Source organism: Tauraco erythrolophus, chromosome 2 (genome assembly GCF_009769465.1).
Source record: "Tauraco erythrolophus isolate bTauEry1 chromosome 2, bTauEry1.pri, whole genome shotgun sequence".
In the NCBI taxonomy this organism is placed as follows: Eukaryota; Metazoa; Chordata; class Aves; order Musophagiformes; family Musophagidae; genus Tauraco; species Tauraco erythrolophus.
Genome location: NC_141466.1, coordinates 14816807 through 14843947, shown reverse-complemented (window position 1 = coordinate 14843947; position 27141 = coordinate 14816807). Strand labels below are relative to the sequence as shown.

Here is a 27141-nt window from a genome sequence, read left to right as displayed (position 1 = left end):
GGAGATCTCCCTTTCAAAAAACACATACCTAGCAGTGGTAGCAAGGCTCAGTAACTGCTGCACCTTACAGGCTGTATTAATCCTTCATCATTAAAAAGATTACATGCAAGCACTGAAAGAGGTCTGCTGCAGTAATTGCTTCTGGACAAAAATGTAACATTTTAGTATCTTAATTAAAGATTTGATGTACAGCAATAATGTTTTACTTTCAAATATTTCTACCAACTCTCATATATTTTTTCAATTCTATTGTATTTCTTGTACAAATCAACAGCCCAATTTCTTTCAAAATAAAACTGCCTACTTCATGGAAATGTGGAAAATCATGGTTATTAAAATATAAATACATCTGATCAGAACCAGTAAGGAAATATTGTTCCACATACGGATATGCAAGGAAAATGTAATTCACTCCTGATAAAGACAGTGCTCTGAACACTAACACTAGAACACACAGTGAAGCTGGGCATTCCAACTTCTTTCTTGTCCAAAACGCACCTCTTCCAATGTAGAGTTTCCTAGTAGGCAACTAGGAAAAAAGAATTAAAAACTTATTTTTAAACCATCATACGATTTTGGAACAAGTCTTGAGGTGAAGACGCACTTCTCGTTTACAAGAGAATTTCAACAGGTTATTACTAATGCATGCTAGTGATTTTCCCTCCTCTTCCAAAATTAAAAAAAAAAAAAAATCCGACTATGGACATTATCCAGCTTTATCTATAGGGCTAATTTAACATGGCTGAACAACTAACTGCTAAATCACTATCTATTAAGTAGCACAGTATAGGCAAGAATGACAAGAATACAACACTGAATGACTGAACACAATAAATAGCAACTACAAGCATCAAAATGATGCTCTTTCAGCAAGGGTAAAAGGGTGAAGATTAATAAAGGAACCACTTTATTTTTCAACTTGCAGCTTTAACAGTTAAAAAATAATAGAAGTAGGTGTTGTAATTATTGCACACCGTCCACAATGTTCACCGTATTTTTCCTTTCCAGAAACTAATACTGGACAAGAAATAAATACTGGCTAGGGTAAGATACTTTTTTTGATAATAAAAGTAAATAAACAGTAGAAACTTCTATTTAATATCTCTATTGCTGACATGAATTTCAACTTTTTGCCAAACTCTAATCTCTCCCCACTATCACTCAGTAAAGTCATTTTTCAGTAAGCAAAGAGTATGACAGTCATTACCAAGATGCACAGAGTAAAGGCAGAAATGACAGAGCACAAAAGTGAGGAGACATTATATATAACAAATTGAAGGATCTACAGCAAAATTTCCCATTGCAATGGTTTTCGGAAAAGGCTTGAGGACTTTTCCTGGCTTCTCCTTGGGGATGCTCAGCCAGCAGTAACGAAGGTGTACTTACATGAAGTACTCCAACTGGATAAGACCTGGCAGAAGCTGCCACGGTCCCATGCCTGCACCCACCCATCATTCCACACTTAGTTCCCATGGTTTACATATTTACCTTCAAGTCTAAAAGTCTACAAACTGCTCCCATGACCTCTATGACCTGCTCTATCATATCTAAACTGCACACTTTTTAAGGAAGAGAGACTATGGAGTTATTTCCCTGACATATCAGCTGTCCCTTCACCAGATGATGCAATGAGTAAGCCACACCATCATCAATCCCTTGTTTTAAATTGAGGAGTCAGAGGAAAATATTGTGCCTACCTTCAAAAAGCAACCAAACCACTAAAAATTGCACTGACATTTAATTCAGGCAGATACTATTCTACAACAACGAAAATTATCCTAAGTGCAATACCGTGATTGAGGAAACAAAATCATAATTGAAATCAGTTAGAAATACATGATCAGTATGTAACAATAAAGTTAGGTAGGATATTAAATGCTTTCTCAAGCATTTCCTTCTAATCTAGTTTTTGCCAGAAGACAGAACTTGGATGTGAAAGAATTCTTCTTTTTAAACTGAAAGCATTATTAACATTTTTTAAAAGGTTTATGCAAGATCTCTAACAAATTTGTATCATACTGTTTTTCACTGTGTGAAGGTCTTGTGTAAGAACATCTTCTCTGTGGAATAAATACACAGACTGCTTCACACTGCAGTCCTACTCATAATTAAAATTAGCACTAAAGAAAATTAGGTATTTACTATAGTCATAATAGACTCCAGAGAAGTTAAAGTTACTACATCTTCTATTGAGATCTCTGTTTATATAAGTAGACTATGAATAGTTAGTTAAAATAAGCTCAATGCTCAGTAAAGCAGCACCTTCATTGCCCTTTGAGTCACCCATCTGAAGTGCCTTACAAACACAAAAATCACACCAAATGCTGCCACCTTTACTCCATGTCAGCAATTCTTCAGACAACATTTGAGTATGTAGTAACACATGAACAAGAAATCCACCTCACTGCTGTGCACACACAGCTTTCCTGCTACTGTCTGTTCCATCCACGGGCAATGCACATAGCGAGCCAGGGAGCAAAACATTATTTCCTCACTCCATTAGATGTTCTTAATTATTTTTGAAACAGATATAAATATTTTTCGTCTTTATAAGAGAGAAGGAACTAACTTGGGAACTTCCCCTACCACACAACCACTGCACAAGCTGCTAGGAGGTATGATTTTACACAACACCGTACCTATGTACATCACAATTCCATCACAATACCAAAACTTATCTACTTCCTTAGGAACGATAATCTGCATCTTCCATTCTAGTAGGACTGCTAGCACTATTACTGAAAAAGGTAAGGAGAGTAACCGCATTTAAATATACAGTACTTCCATCAGAAGTTTGGAATTTGTTTTCCTAATAAAAATTTCCTTATTTCTCTCAAATGTGACCTTAATTCAGTGGGGCACTGTTGCTTAGGAAAGCAGTTTGCGTATAGGATCTTCTTGGTTCTGCTTACTCTGTGCCACTGATGCAAATGTAGAGGTTCTGGCTGTGAATTAGGACACAGAGACAAACTCTGACGAAAAAGAAGTTGTGAATTTAATGAACCAATTTTTCCAAATACCCACTTAATTTAAGGCAGTTACTTGCATTCTCTACACAACCTTGCAGATATCAAAAGTGTGTTTTGTGATTATTTTGTTTCTAATGGCTTTAGAGAAGCAGTCTTTTTCTTTTAAAAAAGATTGTTAAAAGAGGTCATACATTCAGAACTGCATTGCTTACGTTAGACCCAATCAGATTTTGCAGACTCTTATATCCATTACCAAATCTTATTAGGGAAAACAGTTTTCCCACAGAGAAATGAGGATCTGCCTGCAAGGATGCAATGGCAGGGCTAAGTCCACAGCTGTCAATTGATGAGTACTGGCTTTCATTACAGTGCAAGAATCTTATCTCCTCTGGATAAACAAAAACATTTCCTCTAGCTGGAATGACAAACCCCTTTGCAAACATTAGATTACCTCATCATAGATTTAATTGCTGTTGCTAATCAGGAAGAAAAGAAAACACGGGAAACAAAGAAATATCTAAGAACTGCATATGAGGCACATATTATTTAAAAAGAGCATAACATGCTACATTATCATAAATTAAAAAACAGCCAGAATTCTGCCTTAAAAAGTCCCAGAAGTTAAATTTTAACACCAAAAGAAACAACTTTTTTTTTTTAATTGACAAAGATGTTTTCTCCATGTTTCTAATTCTGTCAAATTAAGCATTATTCATTTTTAGTTTATATTTACAGATAGAAACTGACAAGTCACTAAGTAGGATTTATTGCTTTCTTTCCTATGCCTGACTGTCTTTCCCAGTAGAGTAAGGAACATATATTTCAATGCAAAAGCAGGAAACTAGAGCAGAAAAATGAATAAGGACAGGCCGCTTTGCTGCTCTTCAGAACACTGAATAGAAATCCTTTCAGCATAACAAATGTTGATTTAGGTTTAAAGTGATCTGCTAACCAAAAGAGAGCTCTCTTAGAAGAATTGTTCCAATACCGTCTTCGCTGAAAACAATCCAGGATTTTTGCTATGTTTGCATTTGGTTTATTTTTACAATGAAAGATTAGAAATGCTACAAAAATTGTGGCATTCCACCTGACATTCCAGAATACTTGAAATAACATAAGCTGAATTCTTCCACTACCTTCAGTATCAAGTGATGCCACACTTAAGTGTCATATTATTTGAAATAATTTCCTATATTTTCTGTGTTTATGGCACCTGGATAAGTTACTCAGTTGCTGGCATTAATTCAGCAGCAATTACTGCTTTTACACTCTCACCTTGACACTAGCAGGTGGTTTTGAGTTTAATTTCATTCAGTCCTCTCTTACCCCTGGCTAAGCCAAGTTAGTTATGAATTACCTGTGCTACAAGGTGAGGAGACAGTTATTAACATTTCTGGAAACAAGCATTGTAATGAGTGATGTCAGTGTGGTAACCACTACCAACAGAAAGACTCCGAGGGACTTTGTTTAGGATCTTCATAGCCATACTAGTATTTATTGTACACCCAGATCCAGAAGAATCAAGAACATGTTGTGAGCATTTTCCCCAGGAAACAGATTGGGTCCAAGACCAACTTGCTAGCTCTGGGCCAGCCCTGAACCTGCTGGATCTGAGCAGAGCTCACGTGAAAAGCCACACTGACGCATGAGCCCACCTCCAGCCCAAGGCTGCATCCAACCTCATGTCTTCCCACCAGGATACAGAAGAGGATAGTGCATTAAAAAAGAGGAACTCCGCTCGAGGCTACACCTACAGTAGTCAAAGACAAGCCAGGGCTAATCAGCACGACTGCTCACATGGACGCCACAGTCAGCATCACGATCTTCAGCACTCTGGCTTTTGGGAGGGCTTCCTGGTTTGCAAGCGTACCGTCAGACCCAGCGCTCCTTTGCCCATTGGTACTGCTTTGCTCAGAGCTCATAAACCTCCCCTTGGTCCCCAAGACCAGAGGGTCACTGATGGCCAAGGAGAGCAGGTCTGGCTCTCCTGGGGTTGCACCAACCTGGAGCTCAGAGGCTTGGCTGGATGCGGGAAGTTTCCCTACACAAGCAAAAGGATGCTTCTGCACTGAACACCCTACAGCACCCCACACCGCCTGTGCTGCCCGAGCCAAACCCATGGTCAGGGCACCCCAGGCACAGCCAGCCCGGGCAGTGATGGGCTGACTGTGCACTGGAAATTTAAATGGGTGGTGTTTCTTTAAAAGTGCCATGAAGGAAACAAAGCGTGCTTTAGTTTCTTCACAAAGCAGGGCTTGTCACACCTTCACACAAGAATTTTGACCCGACAGAGCAGCATTTTATTTTATTGACGATTTAAACAATCTCCCTCTCCCTGGAGATGAGCAAAGTGCGACTGGTTGGGTTTCTATTCCATCGGGATGTCGGCAGAGGGAGCACAAGTTAAGCTGTTACATAGCACAGCAGAGGGGCATCTTGGGTTTAGGAGATGTCAGAAATCCCAGGAAAAGGACTAAATTTAAAATAACCTTAGTTTGGTAAATAATCTCTGATGCTCCTCTCTCATTACAATTGTCAGAGCAGCACCAGTCTTCGTACAAATCTCTCCCTCACACAGACAAACAATATCACAGCTGTAGAAAGCAGGAGGAATGTATCATTTAAAAATAATGACAATCTGCAGCCACTCCCACAATCTTGCTCAGCATCCACCGTCATCCAGTGCTGGGCTGGAACATGCTGACAAACACTTTCCAGTGGAGAAGCCTGGAAAATATAGATCCTGTAGTAAAAGGAGACTTTCTATCCCAATCCAAAGGCTGAAACAGCCACAGGATAGTATTTGTAATGAGACCTTCAGTAGGGGAATCCAAATCTTGTATTTGACACATCTGTGAGAGCAGCAGGCATCAGAGAGCTGGAACCTTGCAAAAGCTCTTGGCACCCAAGATGACATGGCAATTCAGGAAGGTGCACGTAAGTTTCCATTTTCTGAAAATCATGGTTGTAGAAGCATGCAAATAACCTCAACTGGAAAGATACAGACAGCTTGTAGCATCTGTGAGCAACAACTCTCTCTCACCTGTGAACTGCTAGAGCAGTACATGTCTTTTTCACAACCCCAGGAAATAACAAACATGGGTAAGCTTTTCAATTTGTACTGCCCTTTCCAGAATACTCCAGTACGCTTGTCACCAGCTCGTAAAAGCAAATCCACTTTCAAAAGATGCACATTGCAAAAACTAGATTACATTTTTTTAAAAAAATATATTAAAAATCCCTTCTTTTATTCAATTAGCTTTTTGTGTTATGGTTTCACTGGTGGCAAGAAAATTAATTTTCTTTTCTAGCTGAGTATTGTATCAAAGAAGTCATATAGTACCATGAAGAGTCCCCCCTGTAGAAAAGACTGCAGAGAACTTAATCAAATGGAAGTAACTGGATTAGTGAGAGATTTCCAGATTTAATCCAAATGTACATAGCAACAAGCACAAAACCCCTCAAGTTATCAGCAGTAGCTAACACATGTAATGACTTCGATTGTTTTTTAAGTAAAGAATTTCTAAGTAGATATATTGTGTTTGAAAATCTTATTTTAGGAATGCAAGAAATAAATGGTACAAACTAGCAGAAAAGGCAAGGCATAAACCGAAGAAATACCAATGCACAGTAACTTACACACATCTGACTTGCACTTTAAAATTGGAATGAAGGAAGTAATTGCTAAATAACTGGAGAACTAAAAAATCATAAAGGAAGAATTTGTTCCAGTTATATTTAGTTATTTCCTTTTGTGCTATTCATGTGTATTTAAGATCGCTTACAGAGACATAAACTCCAAGAACTATTTAACAGGAAAGACTTTTAGACCACAAGAGAAAAAGTAACTGCTAATTTATCTACTAATGTCAAGAAAGCATTAGTTTTTTTAAAGCTTCTGTATATTTGCACAATTAAAAGCTTAGCTACAACGCATTAGTACCTGGAAATCTCATGAACTGACCATTTAGTAATATCTCCATTGTGATAATTCAAGAAAAGGTGGTAATGAACGTAGTAAATAAACTTTACCATTGTCTGTAATAAGAGGAACTTGTTAGGTATAAAAGCCTTTGAGAATGTCTCACCCTAAACTCAGGGCAGCCTTAATTTTTCGGCAGGTGCGATACACAGCACGCGCGATGAGTAACCAGTTGGATTTGCTGCACATGTGCAGATCAGTTGTGAGCTGGCAGCTGATCCCGACACCCCAACCACAGGTAACAACACTCACGCCTACAAAAGCTGTGCTCAAACCTTAAGATTCTGAAAACCCACACCACTCCAAATAAATAAATTACAAAACGGCTCAGTGTCAGTAAATCAGTGTCAGGTTTGGGATGCCAGTCTTGTGTCCTGCCAGCAATAGAAAGCTTGGAATTCCAGGTCTCCAGACAAACAAAGCATGTTTTTCTGGCGAGGGCAAGCGACAAGCTAGCAGGCATTAAAACTGTCAGCAGCCCATGACAGAGGGCTGAGCCCACACCTAAGAGCTAGTAAAAGTTTTAAATCTCTGTTTTTACCTGATTTCCACATAAATGGAAAAGAATATTAACCCACTATATATGTATTAACACTATGGTGTGTCCTGCTCTGAATAATAGGAAGCACTGTAAGAGAAACCGTACAACTGCACAACTGAAGGATGAGCAGACACTATCACTAAAAAAACTCCTTCCCAAGACTCCTCCATCTCCAACAAAACAAACCCCCCTCAAACCTGCAGAAGTCCGATATTCAAATGTTTGGATGCTGGTGAGACACTCTTAGCCCTAGAAGCAACCTGTAGACTAACACCAGGCAAGGATGTTATGAGCACAAAATAACACATATTTAGTGCTCAGGTCTTCTACAGTGAAGGAAGATGATGCGAGTGTTTGAAAATATATTGGATGTAAGTAAATATGAATGAAATTAAAAATATGGCATATACATTGGAAACTCATTACATTGTGAAGCGATACAGAAAACATCTGGATGTCATGTTAGAGGTTTGCGTTATTCCCGATTAAGGAAACAGCTGCCTTAGTAAAATTACTCATATCCACCAGTAATGAAGAGTATCTTTTAGCACAATTCCTCTGTTAAGCCACAAGCATCTGCTTCCTAATTTTCTTTTTATTTAATCTTGTGTATCCAGCCCAAGTGCTGTAACAACAAATTTAAATAGCTGCCTCATTTTACATCTTGCAAGCTATCATATCTGAATAAAGAACAGCTCTTTGCATATGAAACTCTCCTTTCAAGCAGGTGACCATTGAGAGGTGATTTGCACCACCATCTGGTGAAAGCAGGGGGTGGGGTGGAGAAGCCTAATAAACTTTGCATGGTGAATCAATAATTACATCCTGTTTGCACTTTATGCTATGTTAAGAACATTAATTTCTGGCCCTGTAAATTCAACTGCATCTTTTAATTCCGATACCATTAAGTGATTTAGAGCGACGTCTTCACTCTAATGTACGCTTCTAGAACACGGTAGCAGGCACAGAAAAGGCTAAAATCACCCTGCATAAGTAAAGAAAATTTTATTTGCTTTTTAATATTAAGAGGAAAAGGAGAGCTGTTTGTTTCAGCCAGTGTTACATGATACTTTAAGTTTGTTCCAGCTGTTAATGGAAAGAGTTTTAAGTCATGCTTATCAAAAGTACAAGTATAACAACATGAACAGGATACCAAGTATGCCTACTTTAACTGTTCTTCTGCATGTCTTTTTTTTTCTAACTTCATGTACTTACTCTAATATTTTACTCCAACATCAGAGTAATAGCTTAATGAAATGACTGTCAACAGCTGGAATCAAAAGGATCCTTGGACAAAAGGGTCCAAGGCTCAGAATCTCCCATATTCTGCCATCTTCCTTGAACTGACCACTAGCAAATGGGTACCTGCAGAGCAAACCTGGCCAGCTTCCCCAGCCAACAGAAAAAAAAACAAACTACTGTCTCTTTTTGCTCTGGTCCCCCTCAAAAGGGCATCCTCTGAAATCACCACAGTCTCAATGTGACACCATCACAGATATTTTAAGTCAGGTATTTATATCACTCAGAGGTCAGTCCTCAAACGATTAAAATTTATACTGGCAATGTCCTCAGACCAGGTAGCACAAAGTAGCTCTTTTCCAGCCAGCACAGGTTTTGCTCCTGCTGGAGAGTTACCCCTGTTGCTGTAGATCATAGAATCATAGAATCATAGAATCGTTAGGGCTGGAAGGGACCTTCAAAGGTCATCTAGTCCAACCCCCCTGCAAGGAACAGGGATATCTCCAACTAGATCAGGTTGCTCAGGGCCTCATCCAACTGGGCCTTGAACGTCTCCAGGGATGGAGCATCCACCACCTCTCTGGGCAACCTGTTCCAGTGTTCTACAACTCTCATGGCAAAAAATTTTTTCCTAATATCCAACCTGAATCTACCTCCCTCTATTTTAAAACCATTACCCCTTGTCCTATCACAACTGGCCCTCCTGAACAGCCTCTCCCCATCTTTCTTGTAGGCCCCCTTGAGGTACTGGAAGACCGCTATAAGGTCACCCCGGAGCCTCCTCTTCTCCAGGCTGAACAGCCCCAACTCTTTCAGCCTGTCCTCATAGGAAAGGTGCTCCAGCCCTCTTATCATCTTTGTGGCCCTCCTCTGGACCCTCTCCAACTGGTCCATGTCCTTCTTATGTTGGGGACTCCAGAACTGGACGCAATACTCCAAGTGAGGTCTCACGAGGGCAGAGTAGAGGGGGAGAATCACCTCCCTCGACCTGCTGGCCACGCTCCTCTTGATGCAGCCCAGGACGCGGTTGGCCTTCTGGGCCGCAAGAGCACATTGCCGGCTCATATTGAGCTTCTCGTCCACCAGTACTCCCAAGTCCTTCTCCTCAGGGCTGCTCACGATCCATTCTCCACCCAGTCTGTAATTGTGCCTGGAATCAATTGTCACGTGTCTGTAGTGGTAGTGCCATGGCCCTAAAAAAGGGAATTCTTCCTTTTCCCTGGTGTTTTCATGCAAAATGCTCTGGATAGCCAAGGGGTAGTGTTTTCATGAAGCTGTGAGAGAAAGTTCACAGAATAAAAGAATGGTTGAGGTTGGAAGAGATCTCTGGAGGTCATCTGGTTCGACCTCTCCGCTCAACCAGGACCACCTAGTTCTAGTTACCCAGGACCATGTCCAGATGGCTTTTGAATATCTCAAAGGACAGAGACTCCACAATCTCCGTGGGCAATCTGTGCAGTGCTTATCACCCTCACTGTAAAAACATGTTTCCTGATGTTCAGAGGGAACCTTCTTTGTTTCGGATTCTGTTGAGAGTTACATATAAATGCTATACATACATTATGGCATGCTATTAGGACACATACAGGCCAGTGTCATAGTATAGCCCTAGGTGACCTTTGTCCAAGCCATAACCTCAGTAGACACTGGAACAAAATATTTATCAACAAGAGTCTCCTCCCCTAAGGTAGTAATGGCTGGCTTTAGAAAGTACCGAGGCAAACTAATAATAATAACAATAAGAAGAACAACCAGTAATTAGTGAACTGCATGCAAGGCAGGTGACAAAAGGATTAGGGCAAGGAACAAAGCAGGATGAGAATCCAAACAAACAAATCTGAATACTGAAGTTTTAAAAACCAGTCATGAAGTTGGGCACAGAATTACAGAGTTGCAGGCTTTACAGTCTTCATTAAACACAAAAAGCTTAAGGAGTCTCATTTGCATTAAAGTTTACTCTAATGTCCTTTACCAGAGATGCTCTGTTCCTCTTCATGCATGGGCAATTCCACTGACTATTAATTTGATGTGTTCATGGATACAAGAATAAATTAAAAACTACTCTTTTAAAAAGAGTCTTTCTTCTACTCTTTAAACATATATCAAATATAGTGACTATTTGCTGAAAATTAATGTTTATATTAAGGCTGTCTCATGTTTAAACAGTAAGGCACTTCTTTTAATCCTTATTTTGGGATTGAAGTCACCACAGGAATTCAAGATTTTGTGATCTCAGATACTGGAAACATCACATAAACCTTAAAAAATAAAATAATCATAAGTACAAAGATAGTGCCAACTGTCACTCTGTTAGATTTACAGCATGGATCACTTAGGAACAAGCCATTTGATCATAAAACCCTCCCATTTATCTTTCTTTGCCATCAGCAGCTACAGACTACTTCTATTTCACTTATATATACATATATATATATGGAAAAGGAAATAAGAGTTTTATCTCTTCCAGCACTGTTTCAGTGGTTTCTTATATTACAAGTAAATGTTGATAACCATCATAACCGCTAACATGGTAGAAACTACTTATTTCATTTGTTTTGGTAAATTTCATCAAAAACAATGGGATCAAGAAGGTGCCATATGGGTAAATTCAGTTTGGATTTGCAACTGTGCAAACAGCCTGGCTTGACTCCATGACAGGTGAGTTTTTTAACACTAGTAGTTGCATTGATGACACATTCCTAAGAAGTTATTTTTCAGGGGAGCAGAATATGTCAAAATTCAGCACACTCTGCAGGTTCCTTCCTCCACAAGATCTCTGATACACCATCTAGCTGGCTTTTTATATAAGTAACTTAACAAGAAAAAAAAATCTTTTGTCTAGCAAGAAACCACCATCTTTTTTTCCTAACTCAGTGTTTGCTTTCTTATTGTTGAGATTTCTCTGAAAGACAATAGTCACTGAATTGTCTGACGAATAACGAGCACATCCAAAATGAGCCTAAATAAAGTGCTTGTGCAATTCCGTTAAATTAAATGTAAGAAATGTGAACCTTCTTGTAGTTCTTTTTATGTAAGCCAAACAAGAGACTTCAAGAGAGAAGAATTATGATTTAAGAAGCTGTATTTATGTTGTAAATTAAATCATCACCTGAATTCCCTGCAGTTAAAACTTTTTTTACAGTTAAACCTCAAAATCATTCCTATAATTAAACAGCCATAACATGTTCTCTCTAAAGATTAACATTATTTTTGAATGCAGTGTATATTTGGAGGAAATAATGGTTAGAAGTATTCATAAAGATTTCAGGTATGCATATTAGCATATATAGGTATCATTACATTGCTTTTCATCCCTCCACTTGAAGCAAGGGGAAAGAAAAAAAAAAAAAGACATGACAGTCATCTAAATTCTCTCTTGTTTTAACCAAAACTCATGACATGGCTTTAGTGTTTTATTTCACTATTTGACTGAACACTTCACATAGCCATTCCTAGAGAAAACGCTTTGCACATTTCACTAAATTATTTTTATTTGATGGTATGTAAATTAAAACATTACAGTACCTTAACTGTAATTTCATGTTGAAACTAGATACAAAAACGTCATGGAAGTATGATTTAGAAAAGAGGCATTTTAGCACCAGCTACACTTACTACTTCTATCACCGACTGTCATAGTCCATCAAGAAAAAACTGGTTGAGCAAGGAGTTCTTCTCGCCATCTCAGTAAGTCTTTCTTTTCGACCTTGGGTCAGTTAATAACCATATTAACTTAACACACAACCTTCAGGCAAATTGGAGAGGCTGATGGCATTTAACATAGGAGTAAGTCTGTCCAGACATGCCGAGTGCTGTCGCCACAGTCTCCTACAGCAGTGTGGCAATATTTGCCCAGAGCATCTCAGCAGTTATTGATCTTGCCTGGAATCAGGAAGATTATTTGTTCATCCCACTAGAATATAAATGGAAATAAAAGCAACTCTGGAGAGAAAAGACTGAGCACAGACTGAAGGATGTTTGTAAGAGATACCCTACAAGCAGCAAATGCTGATGAGTCGCTTTGAGTTATTCACTGGTTTTGCATGATAAAAGGAAAAAGATTGAAATTGTCTGTATACTATGAATGGTGTTTTTAAGAACAAGTTGGGGAAAATAGCGTCTTTTAAGAAATGGCATTGTGAGCTGCTGACTTTGTTCTGCAGCTGTTGATTTGAAGAAAACACAAAAGAGTTTTCAAAGAAAAATGGAAAAGAATGAATTTCATAGCATATCCTTTTCACATGATGATCCTGAGGATCTACTGGACTGTAAAATTATCTAGTCATGCTTGCAAAAATTAAGGACAACTTGCCCCCCAAGGGACATCATGACTTTAAAGCACTAACTGGACTGAACCAGCTTCCACAAACAACTAGTGTGGTTATTTTGCTTGGCCTGCAAAAGCAGATGACTGCCTAAAGGCTGAAGAAGAAACAAACCAGACACATCTAGTTCTTCAGATTAACTAGTTACAGAGCTTTTTTGGTAGTTCAATGTATCTGAATCATAAAAAACAATGGAACTGGCCTTTGATGCCAGAAGGAAGATTGCTTTTTGTTAACTCAAGGTTAACTCTACTCCAGTAACACTGCTTCTGGAATGATCTCCTTGTTTGCTTTAGAGTTTTGTCGTTTTTTTCAGATGTTAAAGTAAGATTTTGAGCGTTCATGTAGCTGAATGATGAGAGCCCCGTCATACTGTACTGTCTTAATTAGCTACTCTTTGAAGGAGTTATCAGGGTCAGGTGGGTTAATGCAAGCAATCAAAGGTGTTGAGTGAAGAGTATCAGAGCTGAAATCCAGGTTCTTCAGAATATCTTACCATCTCCTGACTTCTCTTATATCTTATGCTTCACTAGAAAATTAAACAGTAAGATAGCTGACCAGCTAACACTTACAGGAATACAAAAGTATAATACTTGTTGACAAAAGACTTGCAATGTAAACAGTGAGCTAAGAAACTGAATCTGCTGTTTAAATACATCCTAAACTATTTTTTCTTTAGGAAAGCAGGTAAGATTTATATGAAACACTGGCACTATGTGCTACTCCTCTTTTTCACTTTTCAAATCTTCATGGAAGTGATTTTGTTCACCCTATTGTCAGTGTCTGGCTTAAGAAAAGTTTGCAGTTTGTCCATTTCTGTGCACTTAGGCCTATGCAAAATCAGCCCTTATGTTCATTGATTTGAGGAAAACAAAGATTTGCCTTTCAAAGGCTTCATGACATCTCTCTTTAGGGGCAATCACCTGCCAAAACCCCAAATTTCCCTTGGCATCCCTTGTGCTGGAAGCAGCACAGGATTTTTCATGTGAACATCTTTTCCAAATTCCTTCTCAATCATTTGCATGTAGGGTGCAAATACAGCCTGCGTATGGTGGAGGGAAGCTTTTGGCACAGGAGAGACAGGAACTGCACTCATTTATCAACCACAACATTTAATCAACATTATTCAATTGTTGCATTTTTACAAACAAACGGCAAATGAATAGCATGTGGATTCCTGCAATTTCCAAGAGACCTGGTAAAAAGCTCCCTCCTTATCTTTCTTTCCAAAAATTTCAGATTTCTGTTGTTTGAATAGCACAAAAAATAGATTCTGCCAAAAAAATACACAGGCCAATTAGCACTCTCCATAAATTGATCCCAAGAGTTCATGCTAACTTAAAGCCAGTGAACCTTGTGTGTATCTGTTTCAGATTTGATCTGAGAAAGATGTGTTGCTAAACCCAAAGGAGACTATTTGATTCTTCTGCAGCAAAGATGCCATTATCTGTACCTATTGCTGGAGGCATGAAGAGCAAGCAAGAATGGCAATGATGTCTGCTTCTGATTTCAGGCATTGAATTTTCTCAATGATTTTCATTTAGCTTCAAGCAGCAGGACTTGTCTGTGGCACAAAGTGGTGTTTTGTAGTGAATCTCTAATCTGATCCTTCAAACAGCAAATTGGTTGAGGAGCTTTCCCAATTTCATTATAAACTTCTACTCAATTTGTATTTAAAATATTTAGAATTAATTAATGCTTACATATTCTTTAATATGATAATAGAAGTAATTAAAATTTTTGCAAAAAAGATACAAAAGTAGAAGGGTTCTTTGCTGAAGAAAGATTGGGGAATTTTGGGAATGCCTTAGCAGTTGCCAACAGAATGGAAAAACACGAAAATCTTCTACTGCATAGTTTATGCATTTATCTTCTCTAAGCTAATAAGGAGAGGACATTATCATCTACTTAACTGCCAACTTAATGAAAAATAACCTCTGGATCAGAGTCAGTCTATGGCGACAAAGCACAAAATGGAATTTTATATAAAGTAGCTAAATATTGTAAAAGATTTAGATGAAGAAATGAAGAGTCGCTCCATGCCCTGAGTAAAATGCAGGTACACACTATTTTCACCTGTACTTTTTTGGCAAAAAAACCCTCAGTACAATGATTCAGTAACATTTATTACTTATCATCTAATTGAACTTTTACAATACATCAGCAGAGAGAATATACTTTCCCAAATATTTTATATAGTCTAGAATTAAAGAAGGATAAATTAATGCTGATCTATTCCCCCTGTCATCTCTGACTGAGATATTTTTAAGTTGCTTTCATCTGCAGAAATAAGGCAGATTCTTGGCTGTAAAATTACATATAAGGATTATTCTTTAGATTGTTACAAATATACTATCTGAGCACTGCTTGCAAATGGCTTCACAGAACCAAGTATTTAACCATATGTTGTATATTGTCTATTAAATTTGCAGAACAGGACAATCCCACTAACTCTTCAGGCAATATGTTTTCACTTTCCTTTTATTCTGCTTTATTATTGCAATTGCATTTGATGCTGCAAAATGACAGAACTGAACACTGAGATAAACGAAAGAGACAAACATCCTGGAGATTGAATTTCTTTGCAGATGCATGGTGACTCTGGACAGCCTGCTAATAACATATAATTTTTTCTGTATAGTATACTAACCTACATGAAAAGAATTCTTCTTTCAGGTCTATCTAGTGCTGCTGCTCAGAAGGAAGGCACCCACACTAGTATTTCTGGTAGACATGCCCTTTCCAACTGTTCTGTAGAACCACAATCAAGTGAAATTGCAGGAGCTGGTTAAGAGCCAAGTCCTCAGAACAAGCAAACCAGCTCTCTCTCAGCTGCTTGAATTCTACTTAATAATATAGCTCACAAGCTCATGTCAAACACACCCGCTGTTACAATCACAGACAGACATTACTTAGCTCTAACAGTTTACCAGCTTTAGCATCAGACTATAGCAGTCTGGAGGTAAGCAGGGATTTTTGTTTAATGTAATGAGCAAGAAAGATTCCTGTTCAATTATTTCTAAAGTCAATGCATGAATTCAAAAACACATCAAATAAGTTTGCCATGGGACATTTTTTTTGTTAGTTTGAAAAAACTCTCCAAACGAACCGCAAAAGGGAAACCACTAAAAGTAAAGGATGTGGTTATGTACAGGTCAAAGTTCTAAACTCATGTTTCGCAGACCAAAATCAGGGCTGTGGCTCCTGGTTTCATAGTAGGCTACTAGGCTTAGGTATAGCAGCTGCAGCAGGCTACCACCATAGCTGCTCTGTCCCCCTGCTGTGGATATTCATGCTGATGACAGACATCTGAAAGAGAAACACCCGCTGCTGAACTCCAGCAGGCAGCAATTCACTGAATTAATGTAAATTGCCACTATTTTCACTTTAGGTTTAGTAGAGTAGCCTGAGGGTCTTTATTATGAGGCACAAAAGTTGTTGGTGATGGTTGCTGATTGCATGCCTGGTGTACAGGTGGCAGAAGCTCCACAAGGCTTCAGGTACTTAGAGCTGAGTAAGAGCTCCCAGTTGTGGTATGTATACGTGGTATCAGTAACTCCAAAGAAGAGAGGAAAGAGAAGGAAAACTGAGAAGCAAAATTTGAATTAAGAGCAAGACTGGAAATCAGCATCTCCGTTACCATTCTTTGAAGTTTCCTCCACATTGTGTGTGGGGCCAGCTTGAGAGGCAGGGTCGCACAGAGCAGCTGAGCAAGCAGCATTGAGAGAAAGGGGACAGAAGTATTAGGAATTTTGGAGAGCAGGAAACCTATTTAACCGAGACGGGTTTCATCAACAGCGACAGTATAATTGCACTGCAGGAACTTAGACAGAAATAGAAGACTGAAAGGCAGTCTGCTTGGAACAGCAGAGCAGTCTACAACAAAGAAAACCTTAGAAGTCAAGGTTATCTCCAGAATGTGAATCCACAGGGATTCTGTAGTACATTTTGATGCAGCTAGCATAGAAAGAGAACAGCGACAGATCTATTAAAGGTGGTGAAAAGACTGAAATACTAATGGAGATTACAGACTGTGATTGTGGGAAACAGAGGAGATTTTAAATCCTTCTCTGTCCCTGAGTAGGCTGTTAAGTGCTACATCAGAGCAGATATAAACCATGCTTTCATACACTGTAATGACAGCTTCTTGCAGAAACTCAGAGACTATAAGAGAAAAAGTAGCTCTTGACTTAGTTTGACGCATTACTGTCTAACAGGGGCCACATGCTCCAATTCAACATGCTGTTATAGAGAAAGGTTCACTTTGGTAATGTTTAAGTTTGGAAAGAGAATGAAAAAGACCAGCTGAAACAAACTTAGAAAGGAACAGCCAAACAGGTAAAATGCTTGGAGATGACTCGGAGGATAATATATGAGGTTTAGAATCACAAAATCCTCAAACCAAAAGGCTCAGATGACTTCTGTCTTCTTTTGGTGTTCCAACCCAAACCATTCTATGATTCTATGACTGTAAAGAAGGTAATTAAAAGTAAAAGTCCAATTAAGGAATACAGAAACTGGTAATGTCTGACAAGTTAAATGAAAAACTATTGTCAAATTAAAAGTAAATTTTGAAGAAAAAGTTTTTAAAGTTAAAAAAACAAAAAGATAAACCTGAGGCCTGCTAGAGAGCCAGGAGGAACAATTAAGAGATGTCTGTGTAAAAGAGCACAGTGCATGAAACAAAGCCATTGCAGAAAAGCTAAATTTGCCTGTGTTCAGTCTTAAAGAGCCTAGGCAGGTTCCCATGCAAGGAGATTCTTAAAAGAACAAGCCTTATGCACTGTCCCAATATTGAGGCTGTACTACATGACCTCTGGAGGTCCCTTCTAAGCTGAAGGACTCCAGGATTCTATGAAATAGAGAAGCTAAAAAAAAAAATCATAAATCGATAAAAAAGAAACAAATCATCAAGATCATTTCAGAGCTCTAAAGGAACTAAAACATGACACCACTGAAGTATTGATGTATCACTCAAAGTGGCAGCAGATGGATGGTAGGTGGCAAACAGGACCCAAATCTGAAAACAGGGCTGCACAAAACTGCAGGCAATTGCAGTCTTCTAGTTTCTACCAAACAGGAAATTCTACTGCCAGTCTGTGAAGATGCTTAAGGAGAAGTTAAGTGGCATTCACACCGAAGCCATCAAGCTGATACTGTATGCCTGGAGTTTCAAACAGCATTAGAAATTAAGCTTCCAAGACATAAAAGGAAAAGTCCTCTTGCTAATTAGTGTCAAGTTAAGCAAAGGGAAGCGGGAGATAAAACATGCGGTCAATTCTCACATTGGTGAGATAAAATCCCCAAGGCATCTGTACTGGAACTTACATTCCTGATTTGAAGAAATAGGCCAATACCTTTGTATAGATGACGAACTTCATCCTCCTACTATTCAAGATTGCTAAATAATGAATTATTTTTTTTTTATTTATGGAATTCAAATACTCTCTATGAAGGGAGACCTCTACATGGGAGGGAGAGCCAGATAAAAATAGCTACAGCTAAATTCTGGAGAATGTCTTATCACTGTATGAAGTCAGCAATGTTTTGTGCTCTGCCTGGCAAAGGCAGCTCTAGATCAATAGCATCTGCATCATTATTTTGTGTCTGCTCCTCATTAATAAGACAGCACTACCATCACTGATGGATGGTTGCTTTAAGCAGGCAATGATTAGGTCTGAAGTCAGACAGGTGGCTAAGATCATCAAGTGAAGTTGAATAGTGGGTACTGTGACTCCTATTCTAAATGCAGATATAAACTAATTAGGTGATATCATCACTCTTTTTTCTTTTTTTTTTTCCTTTTTACTTCTAATTAACAGTTGGTAGAGAGTAAGAGATGAAACTCAAAGTCTAACATTTATCATGATGAAAAGTGGTTTGTTGTGGGTTTTTTATTCCTTCATCCTGATCAGTATAAATTTGTGTTCCTTCAAACAGGATATACTGTCAGAGTAAAAAACAAAACAAAACAAAACAAAACAAACCCCAATAACAATAACAAAAATAACCCACAGAAAAACCTGTCACATTTCTGCTTCATGCCATGGAGGGAAATGGCAATCTGTACATCATCAACTTTACTTCGTCTTCCTCCAGTGAAGATAACTATCTTTAGTCCTAGAAAAAAGAAAGTTCACTTATGCAGGAAGAACAGCTGCTGAATCCAAAATATTTTAACTCCGGGGAGAAAAAAAAAAAAAACCTCATCCCATTCAAAAAAATGGAAAAGCTTCAAAGGAATCTGGGAACTTACCAGCTGGATCTGAAACTCACATGCTTTTTATTCACTTTAGAGCATTCTGGATTTACTTTCTTGCTACTCATACAAACAACAATTATTAAAAGCTCCTTCTATTTCTGCCTATGCAATGCATTCCCTGGCTGTGAAATCAACCTTCAAGTAAAACAGCTCCCTTATTACCCAGCTTTAGCAGTACCTCTAAGAACCAGCTATTAGTAAACGAAAAGAGCCAGTCAGATCAGTCTGAGTCAGAGTAAAAAAAAAACCAAGCGCTTCCACAAAAAAAACCAAGCACTTCAAGCACTGCCATACGCTTACCATGCCTTTCAGCTCCAGTATCACAGTTATCCCCAACAGTGAAGATTACAGTGCTCAAAAATAATGTTTGTCATCTCCATGAATTCCAAGGAAGTTCTTTGCTGCTGTTAGAGGACACAGCATTGTCCTGCTCCAAAAATTAACAAATTATCTCCTCATATGACTACATTTGGAAGTGTGCTTTAAGGAAGATGAAAAAAAAAAAAAAATCTGAGTCTGCAGAACAGGAGATCTTGTTGAATGCAATACTCCTGACCCTTGGTATACCAGTCTGATGCAAAATTCTGATAAGTATTGCAAAGCATTTGTAAAACACATCTCTCCCTTACTAGATATCTTATTTTCCAGTACAAAACCAAAAAAGTCACATGCCAAGTTGCTTAGAAGAGGAATTACATGTTTACTAATGAATTCAGGTCTAATTTAAACAAAACAATCAAGAAAGTTTGCAAATAAATCTACCCTGTTCTTATAGTTTAAGCTTACCATATTACAGGCTCCTCCAGATGCTTTCATACAAATAAACAAACAAAAATTGTATCAATACTAGCATCGCTTTAAAGGACCTAAGTTTATTTTTAATAATCCCTTATAGCTATTGACTCATGGAAAAATACCAGGGAATCATTCACATGTAATATTACTATGATGGACTTCAAAGACAGAAAAAGAGCAGTCCTTAAAAAGTTACTTACCTTGAAATCAAATTTTCTGGTATTTGTAGCTGTTTTACAAATGAAGTTTGATATTTGACTGCAATTCTTTCTAGCTTGGGTTTCAATAGCAATAATAAAATACAAAACAAACGTGACAAAGTGTATGACACTGTTCTAGCACTTTTAGGCATTTCACATTAATTCTAGTAAGGCAGAAATTCTAGGAAGTTTAATATAATGCATCTCACAGCTCTATTTGCAAGGAAGCACCACACAGTTATCCAGAGACGAAGTATTCAATTTGTTCAGTTTTAAAATTATTCACATTGGTGCCTTTATCTAAACGAACTATTATGTGAGCAGGATGTTTCAGGAACTACTCAGTATGATAGGATATTCTTTAATCATGATTAGTTAGACTTACAAATGACTATGGAACATACAATATGTTGCAGCTTTGGATCATTACCCATGGAAATGTAATTCAGAAGTACAAACAGTAATTATTTCCGTCACTCCTTTTACCGAAACATAGCTTTCTTTAATTAAGATATTGGTAAGTGTGTACAGCAAATACAAGATTTTTAAACAGTTGATCTGATAAAGAATATCATGAGCTTTTAACTGAGAAAGCTTAATTGTCCAAACTGCCTGCATACAGGCTGTTCCACCTCCTTAGGAACGCCCACTAATATAATGGACTAAAGGAGGATTAAAGATATATTTTCGATGGTGGCAGTCAGTCTCTGGGGACCTCAGTCCTTTCCACACTGGCCAGCAGCACCAGTGAAGGACAGAACCACGCAACATGGGAAACCTCACGCTGCTGAATGGCTGCTTGGTCCTCAGAACGGCTGCATCCCGCTCCTCCTGTAGGCAGCAGCTGGCTATTGTTTCAGTGTCTTGGATTTAGGAGACAAATCGGGAAGTTTCCCAAAATCTGATAAAGGCAGAGCATGTTGAGTTGCACTCTCTAAGCCACCACAACAACTGTTAGTTTAGGAACATCGTTCTGTGTTGGACAGCAGATGTCTATCACGGAGTAGATGATCTTTGAGGTCCCTTCCAACCTTAACCATTCTATGATTCTATTCTATGCTTCTATGAGTATGAAAGCCAGTGGCAAGCTTGGACGGTGTCTTTCCCAGCCTGCAAGAGCTCAGGACCCTCCTTAATCATACACGTCATCTTCATGTTTAGGAGCCCATTTTACTTTCATTAATGAGTCTGCCCATTTTTAAAACGCATGTTAGCATCCAGTACCACCAATATTCTACACAAAGAGTTCCACTTAATTTTTCATTGTGTAAAACACTATTTCAAATGTTTCCTCAATTCATTTGTACAAGAGATTTTTATCTGAACATCAGTGTTGCTACCAATCTAGTCCAAGAGGCGGTGGTAAAACAGCCTCTCTAAAGGTGATGGAAAGGTTGAGAAGCAATAATTGGGTGTTATGTAGGAGAAACTATATGCACTGATTGAAAGAGAGACTGCTCATTAACAGACACAAGGTATAAACTATCAACATACAGACGAAATCAACAGCTCCGATGACAAATGGTTCTGGCATTTCTTGGCAGACAACTGCTGCTTGACGTAAAGGCTCACGGGCAGTCCTCTATCAGCTTGTTGTCTGCCAAGAAGCATCCTCTGCTTCTCTCAGAACCGGTTAATTAAAATGTAGCAATAGGTTATACTGGTAAAGTTCACTCTTGTTTGCAAGAAGTAGATCTGAACTGAAAGATACAACTATCTAATCGCAGAATGAAGAGCTTTCAGCTCTAGACACCCTTAAATAAGCTTATTTCTGGTTGCTGAGTTACTGTGGGAGGACAAGTGATTTCCTCCAAGTCAGAGATGAAACATTACGGAAAACAGTATTTAGTAAAGATGAAGAAGTCAGCGACTGAGCACCTCAATTATTTTCATTATTGTTAAGCGTGAATTTGAAATGGGTCTAAGTGCATTTTTTTTCCCCAGAAAAATCACAAGACAGTTAAAATAGGAAAAACTGTGTTTTTAAAAATATTAGTGTTGTCTTTTCAATACCATCTACCCCCTACACTCAGAGCAGGACCATGAGACATAAATAGGTAAGTCTACTTAAGATGTAAAAATGTCAGAGGAACAGTGTCTCTTTATAACTGCTTTGTCATATACATGACCCAATAGTACCTGCTAAGACAGCTTTAACATAATGATCAATTTTAACAAAAAACAACATGCACACCATGGAATTCAAGTTAATTTAAAGTGACAGGTTCAAAACAGCTTTAATCAGTATTTGGGAAATTTACATATGAATGAAAATTGTACATCTTTAGAGTTTTGTGGAGTTTCCACAAGTAATTGCTTTGGATTTAAAGAAATCCAGTGATAAATTCAACTTACGGCTAAAGAGTATTAACTTGTGTTAATCCTACAATAAAATACTACTATAATCTGGAGACAGGAACAAGAATTTAAACTAGCAAGATTAATGACTTTTCAAGTGCCAAGCTAGAAATTTAAAATATCACAGTACCTGTGACTTAGTATAGCCTTCTCTAAACATATTACAGAAATAATTGCATTAGTCAAAGCTCTTAGATGAAATTGCTTCTTCATCCTCTCCAGAAACCATGACAGGCAATGGAGATTAATGGAATATTAATGTTTTAAAGACATTCGTATGTATAGGTTTACCAATTATCCTTGTGTTCTTAACGTGTCTTTTCCATGCGGGTTGAAGCTTCAGCTTCAGGGAGGCCAACAGAAGTACAGTTTACAGGAGTTAAAGAATATGCTCCAAAACAAGTTGTGAAGCAGGTGCCTGCTGCACCAAATCTACCACTACCATTGTATAGGAACTCCGTAACTGCACATCCCAACACGAAGCCACTCCAACACAAAGCCCAGTAAGGATGTACTGGGTATGGTTTCAACTCAGGAAAAAATTCGTTTTACACTTTAAGACTTACACAAAGCAACAGTATTAGAAACAAGAAAATCCATTGGACAGGTCTTTGCTGTACAAGCTATTTTCAAAGTTCTAAACAAATTTAATTCTGATAAATAAAATTATTAAACTAAAAATTAACTACTTATCTAGATTATGGTATTTCACATAAACCACATGGAACTATCTTACCTCTTCTCCTGAAAGATAATAAGCTGAAAGTAGTCCACCGACAAAACGGATGTTTACTTCAAATACCGAAATTTCAGCATTCTGTTGAAATAAACAAACATAGTTTTATTCCCTGATACTTATCTGTATGGTTTTGTTTGTTTGTTTGTTTGTTTTATATACATGCAGGTATTACGTAACAACAGCTGTAAATGGCAAAACACAGATGATATAGGGAAAGCCAACATAAGTGAACTAAGAGCATTTTAAAGTATTTCCTTCTCTTCTTTATGTTAAAAAAATACCCTGTCTATTATTCTCATCCTGTTTAATTTTTCATCTCTTCCATTTGGACATAAGGCATCCTATAAATCTACATATCTATATATCTCCCTGCAGATTTTGTGCTCACACACAAAATGTGCTCTCAGATCCTATGTCCTGTACTACTTCACCTCCCACCGTTGTTTCTCAGATCCCTACGAGGAGTTCTTGATCAGAATGTCATATCAAGAATTTTACTGCCTCAAGTCTAAATGCAGGTTTTGTAAAATGAGAGGTAACATTACAATTAGCCAATTATATGTGCATGATAAAAATGTAATCATGGCATGTGTTCACTAGGAAGGAGATGAACTTTCACTCTTACAGTGACAGCTCTTCCCAAGCTGGCCTGGTCTTCACCAAAGAGAGAGACTAGCTTTGTTGTACTGAGCAGTACAGATACAGCCATTATCTATTCCAAAACTCAAAGCACTTTCTTCTCTGCCTTTTTAAATTGAAACCTAAAAACAGAATCTGAGTCTCACAATCACTACTTTCTCTTGTTTTTTTACCAAGTTAATTCCAGTTTCATCTCAACTCACAACATTCAATCCACTCAAGAGGCATTAAGCTGAAAAGCTGATCTACTAAAGTTTCTTAATTTTTGCTTTTTAATGTAATATTACTTTTTATATTTTTGTATTTCTGTAGAAAAATGGTACCCAGCAGTCAATCTTCTAAACTTGTGGGCACATAAATAAAGTGTTTGACTTTTGTGTGTTCTGGGTTGCTCTCTTGCTCCTATTGAGTTGTTTTCCCATCTTCTATTTGCTGACATACACTATAGCTATATTCAGTATAAATCAATGCATGGTGGAGCTGGGGGATTATCTTCCAAAGAGCTTGCAGGCTTTTCTCATTCAGCCAGTTTCTCCAGTTTAAATGCTCAGATGTCAGTTTATGTAGGAAGGAAGAAGTCGCTCCCCATTTGGTATGGATTTGAAATTCTAGTAAACTGCCTTTGTAGAAGAAAACAGCACTGTATGACTCATTAGAAATATTACTTCAGGCTTTTCAGCTTGCAAGGCACTCTGATTAAAGAAAGGTATCTGGACACATTGCAGAGAGTTGTTCAGCATTTCATGAGTTGTAAAGGTACAGACTTCAAAGAACACTCACGGGCTTGCTATGATGCTTGTCCACATACCCTCAGGCATTTTACTTTTCTCCTTTAAAATCTATTCTGCACATCCCCCTCAAAAAACTGAGGATATAATTTCATTCACAGAATTGTTTTGATTAGTATATAATTCACATAGCATATACATGTGCCTATGTAGTGGGTTTTTTTTATACACACAAGCACAATTCAAAGGGGTAGTCAAACAAAAAGCCATCACACACATCTGCCTATCAAAAACTCACACCTGGCATCACCTGTTAAGACTGCAAACTGAAAAGATTATCTTGCTGTCTTGCACTGTTCAGAACACAACAGTTTTGCAAGTTTATTTTAACTGTACTAAAATTCTGAAGTTTTTCCTCACTCACTACTCTCCCAATATTCGTCTACTCTTATTCTTCCTGAAAGAAACTACAAAAGAAAAAGAAGAGAAAAAAAAAAGGAGGCTTAATTTCTGTTTACAAAATTAATCTGATATTTCTGCTTCCAAGTGTTCAGTCGTTGTCTCACTGAATCCAGAAAGGAGGAGAACGAAGTAACTAGAAACAAGTATTCACTTCAACTAGTGCCATTTCTGTGCATTTTTTTTTTATTATACTATGGTATATAGTTAACTCCAGGAAATTGCCACAAAAATATTTAAATCCTCTAGAAATTTGAACTAGCTAGGCAGTACATCTGTTCACCTGATAAGCAGGCTACCTATGTAAGAACTCTATAATAACTAAACAAGTCTATCTTAAATAAATCCTATGCATGAAACAGCTTGTAGAGAAGTGATCTGACTTAAAAATGGCTGATTTGATGTGACTGAAGAAAGAATGATTAAAGGAATGATAGGGGTAGCTTCTCTTCTCTGGTACTTGAGCTAGCTGAAACTCCTATAAATAGTATTTTACTTGGGAACCTTCCTCAGAAGTTCAGGTTCTTTCCATTTCAATCGTGGGCCTCAGCACACGCCAAGAAGTTTTCTTTAATGTGAAAAAGTTGAAGCTGTAAAGAGGTAGGTATTAGACAAGGAAATTAGTTAAATCAGATATTCCAGACACTTGTGTTTCCTGTAAGGATTGAATTACTTTTCAAAAATTCAGAATTTCAAAAGTTCAAAAATTGAACTTTTTGATTTTTAATTGTTTATAGTAAATTGAGTTAAAACAGTCAAAGAAGTGCTATAATTTCATGTCAATGAAACATTCATCTCTACATGGAAAGTTCATGGGACGTAGTCCATTAAGAAAAGTGAACTTGCCCTAAAGTAGCAGATTTCTGCTACACCAACTTTACCCTTCTTTCTGGTTTGATTTTTTAAATTATTGGTTTTTAATGTTACGGTATTACACAGTTAAGAGGCCACACTCTAATCATTACCCTCTTTTCATATTTTTAATCATCATCCACATACAGTTTGCACAAATAAGTCTGTGTATTTCCACTCAGCAGTCAAATCCTAAGCCAGCAATAAGTAATGTTATTTTTTATTTTGCTCTCAGATCCAGCTGTACACAAATATCTTATGATCCAGTTAATGGTGCCAAAACATATAGGAAAACCTTTATCTGTACTTCCCAAAGTTTCTACTTCACCAGCTGAAAAGGAGAGAAATATTTTATTTTACTTTTTGTTTTAAGTTTATCCTTATCTTTCAAACCATCATTGTATCAGATCTGAGAAGTGGTTGAAATAATTCCATTATATCTAATGGAACTTCTGTAAGGAAAAGTGACTGGATAGGCTTATTTTAAAATGACTATGATGTTCCTTTGGTAAGATCCCAAGTATATAAGATGGCTCTGACCAAGTAGATATGATTTCTAATTTTACAGTCTTTTCATTAGTACCTCAATTAGACCATATGGCCTTCTGCTGTGCACGATGATACCAGAAACACCTTTGTTAGCACACTTCTCTGCTAAGCTCTTATTTTCCCTATGCAATATAATACTGTGCTATCTGCTAATTTTGGAGGCCTCCCTTTTACAAAGGATTCGGAAAGTATGTACAGGCTTGGGAAAGTGATATGCATATTGGGAACAACGTATTTTTGTTTTACTTCCAGGGCTTTTATGTTAATTGAAGTATGGGATTAATCTGGTCTTTCATCTTACATTTGATCAATAATTTATCATTCACTATTTGATCTTCTGATAAGTGAATCGTAAGTGGCGTAGTCCAAGTACTATAGGAAATCCAGAGAAACTGTGACTAATCTCACTGTACTTTGAGAAATAGAAAAGGAAAAGCAATATATGTATCTCTCGTGGTGCAAGAGCAAAACTGTGACAACTTTATGGAATTTCATCTGGTTTTC

General features: G+C 37.7%; 1 protein-coding gene across 1 annotated transcript in view; it reads right to left on the bottom strand.

Annotated features, from left to right (window-relative positions):
* MAN1A1 (mannosidase alpha class 1A member 1) overlaps positions 1-27141 on the bottom strand; it is a 167491-nt gene that overhangs the window by 76460 nt on the left and 63890 nt on the right. Inside the window, exon 4 of the mRNA XM_086632109.1 lies at positions 23408-23488. Coding sequence (XP_086488235.1) covers positions 23408-23488 — 81 coding nt within the window. The remainder of the gene's footprint in view (positions 1-23407; positions 23489-27141) is intronic.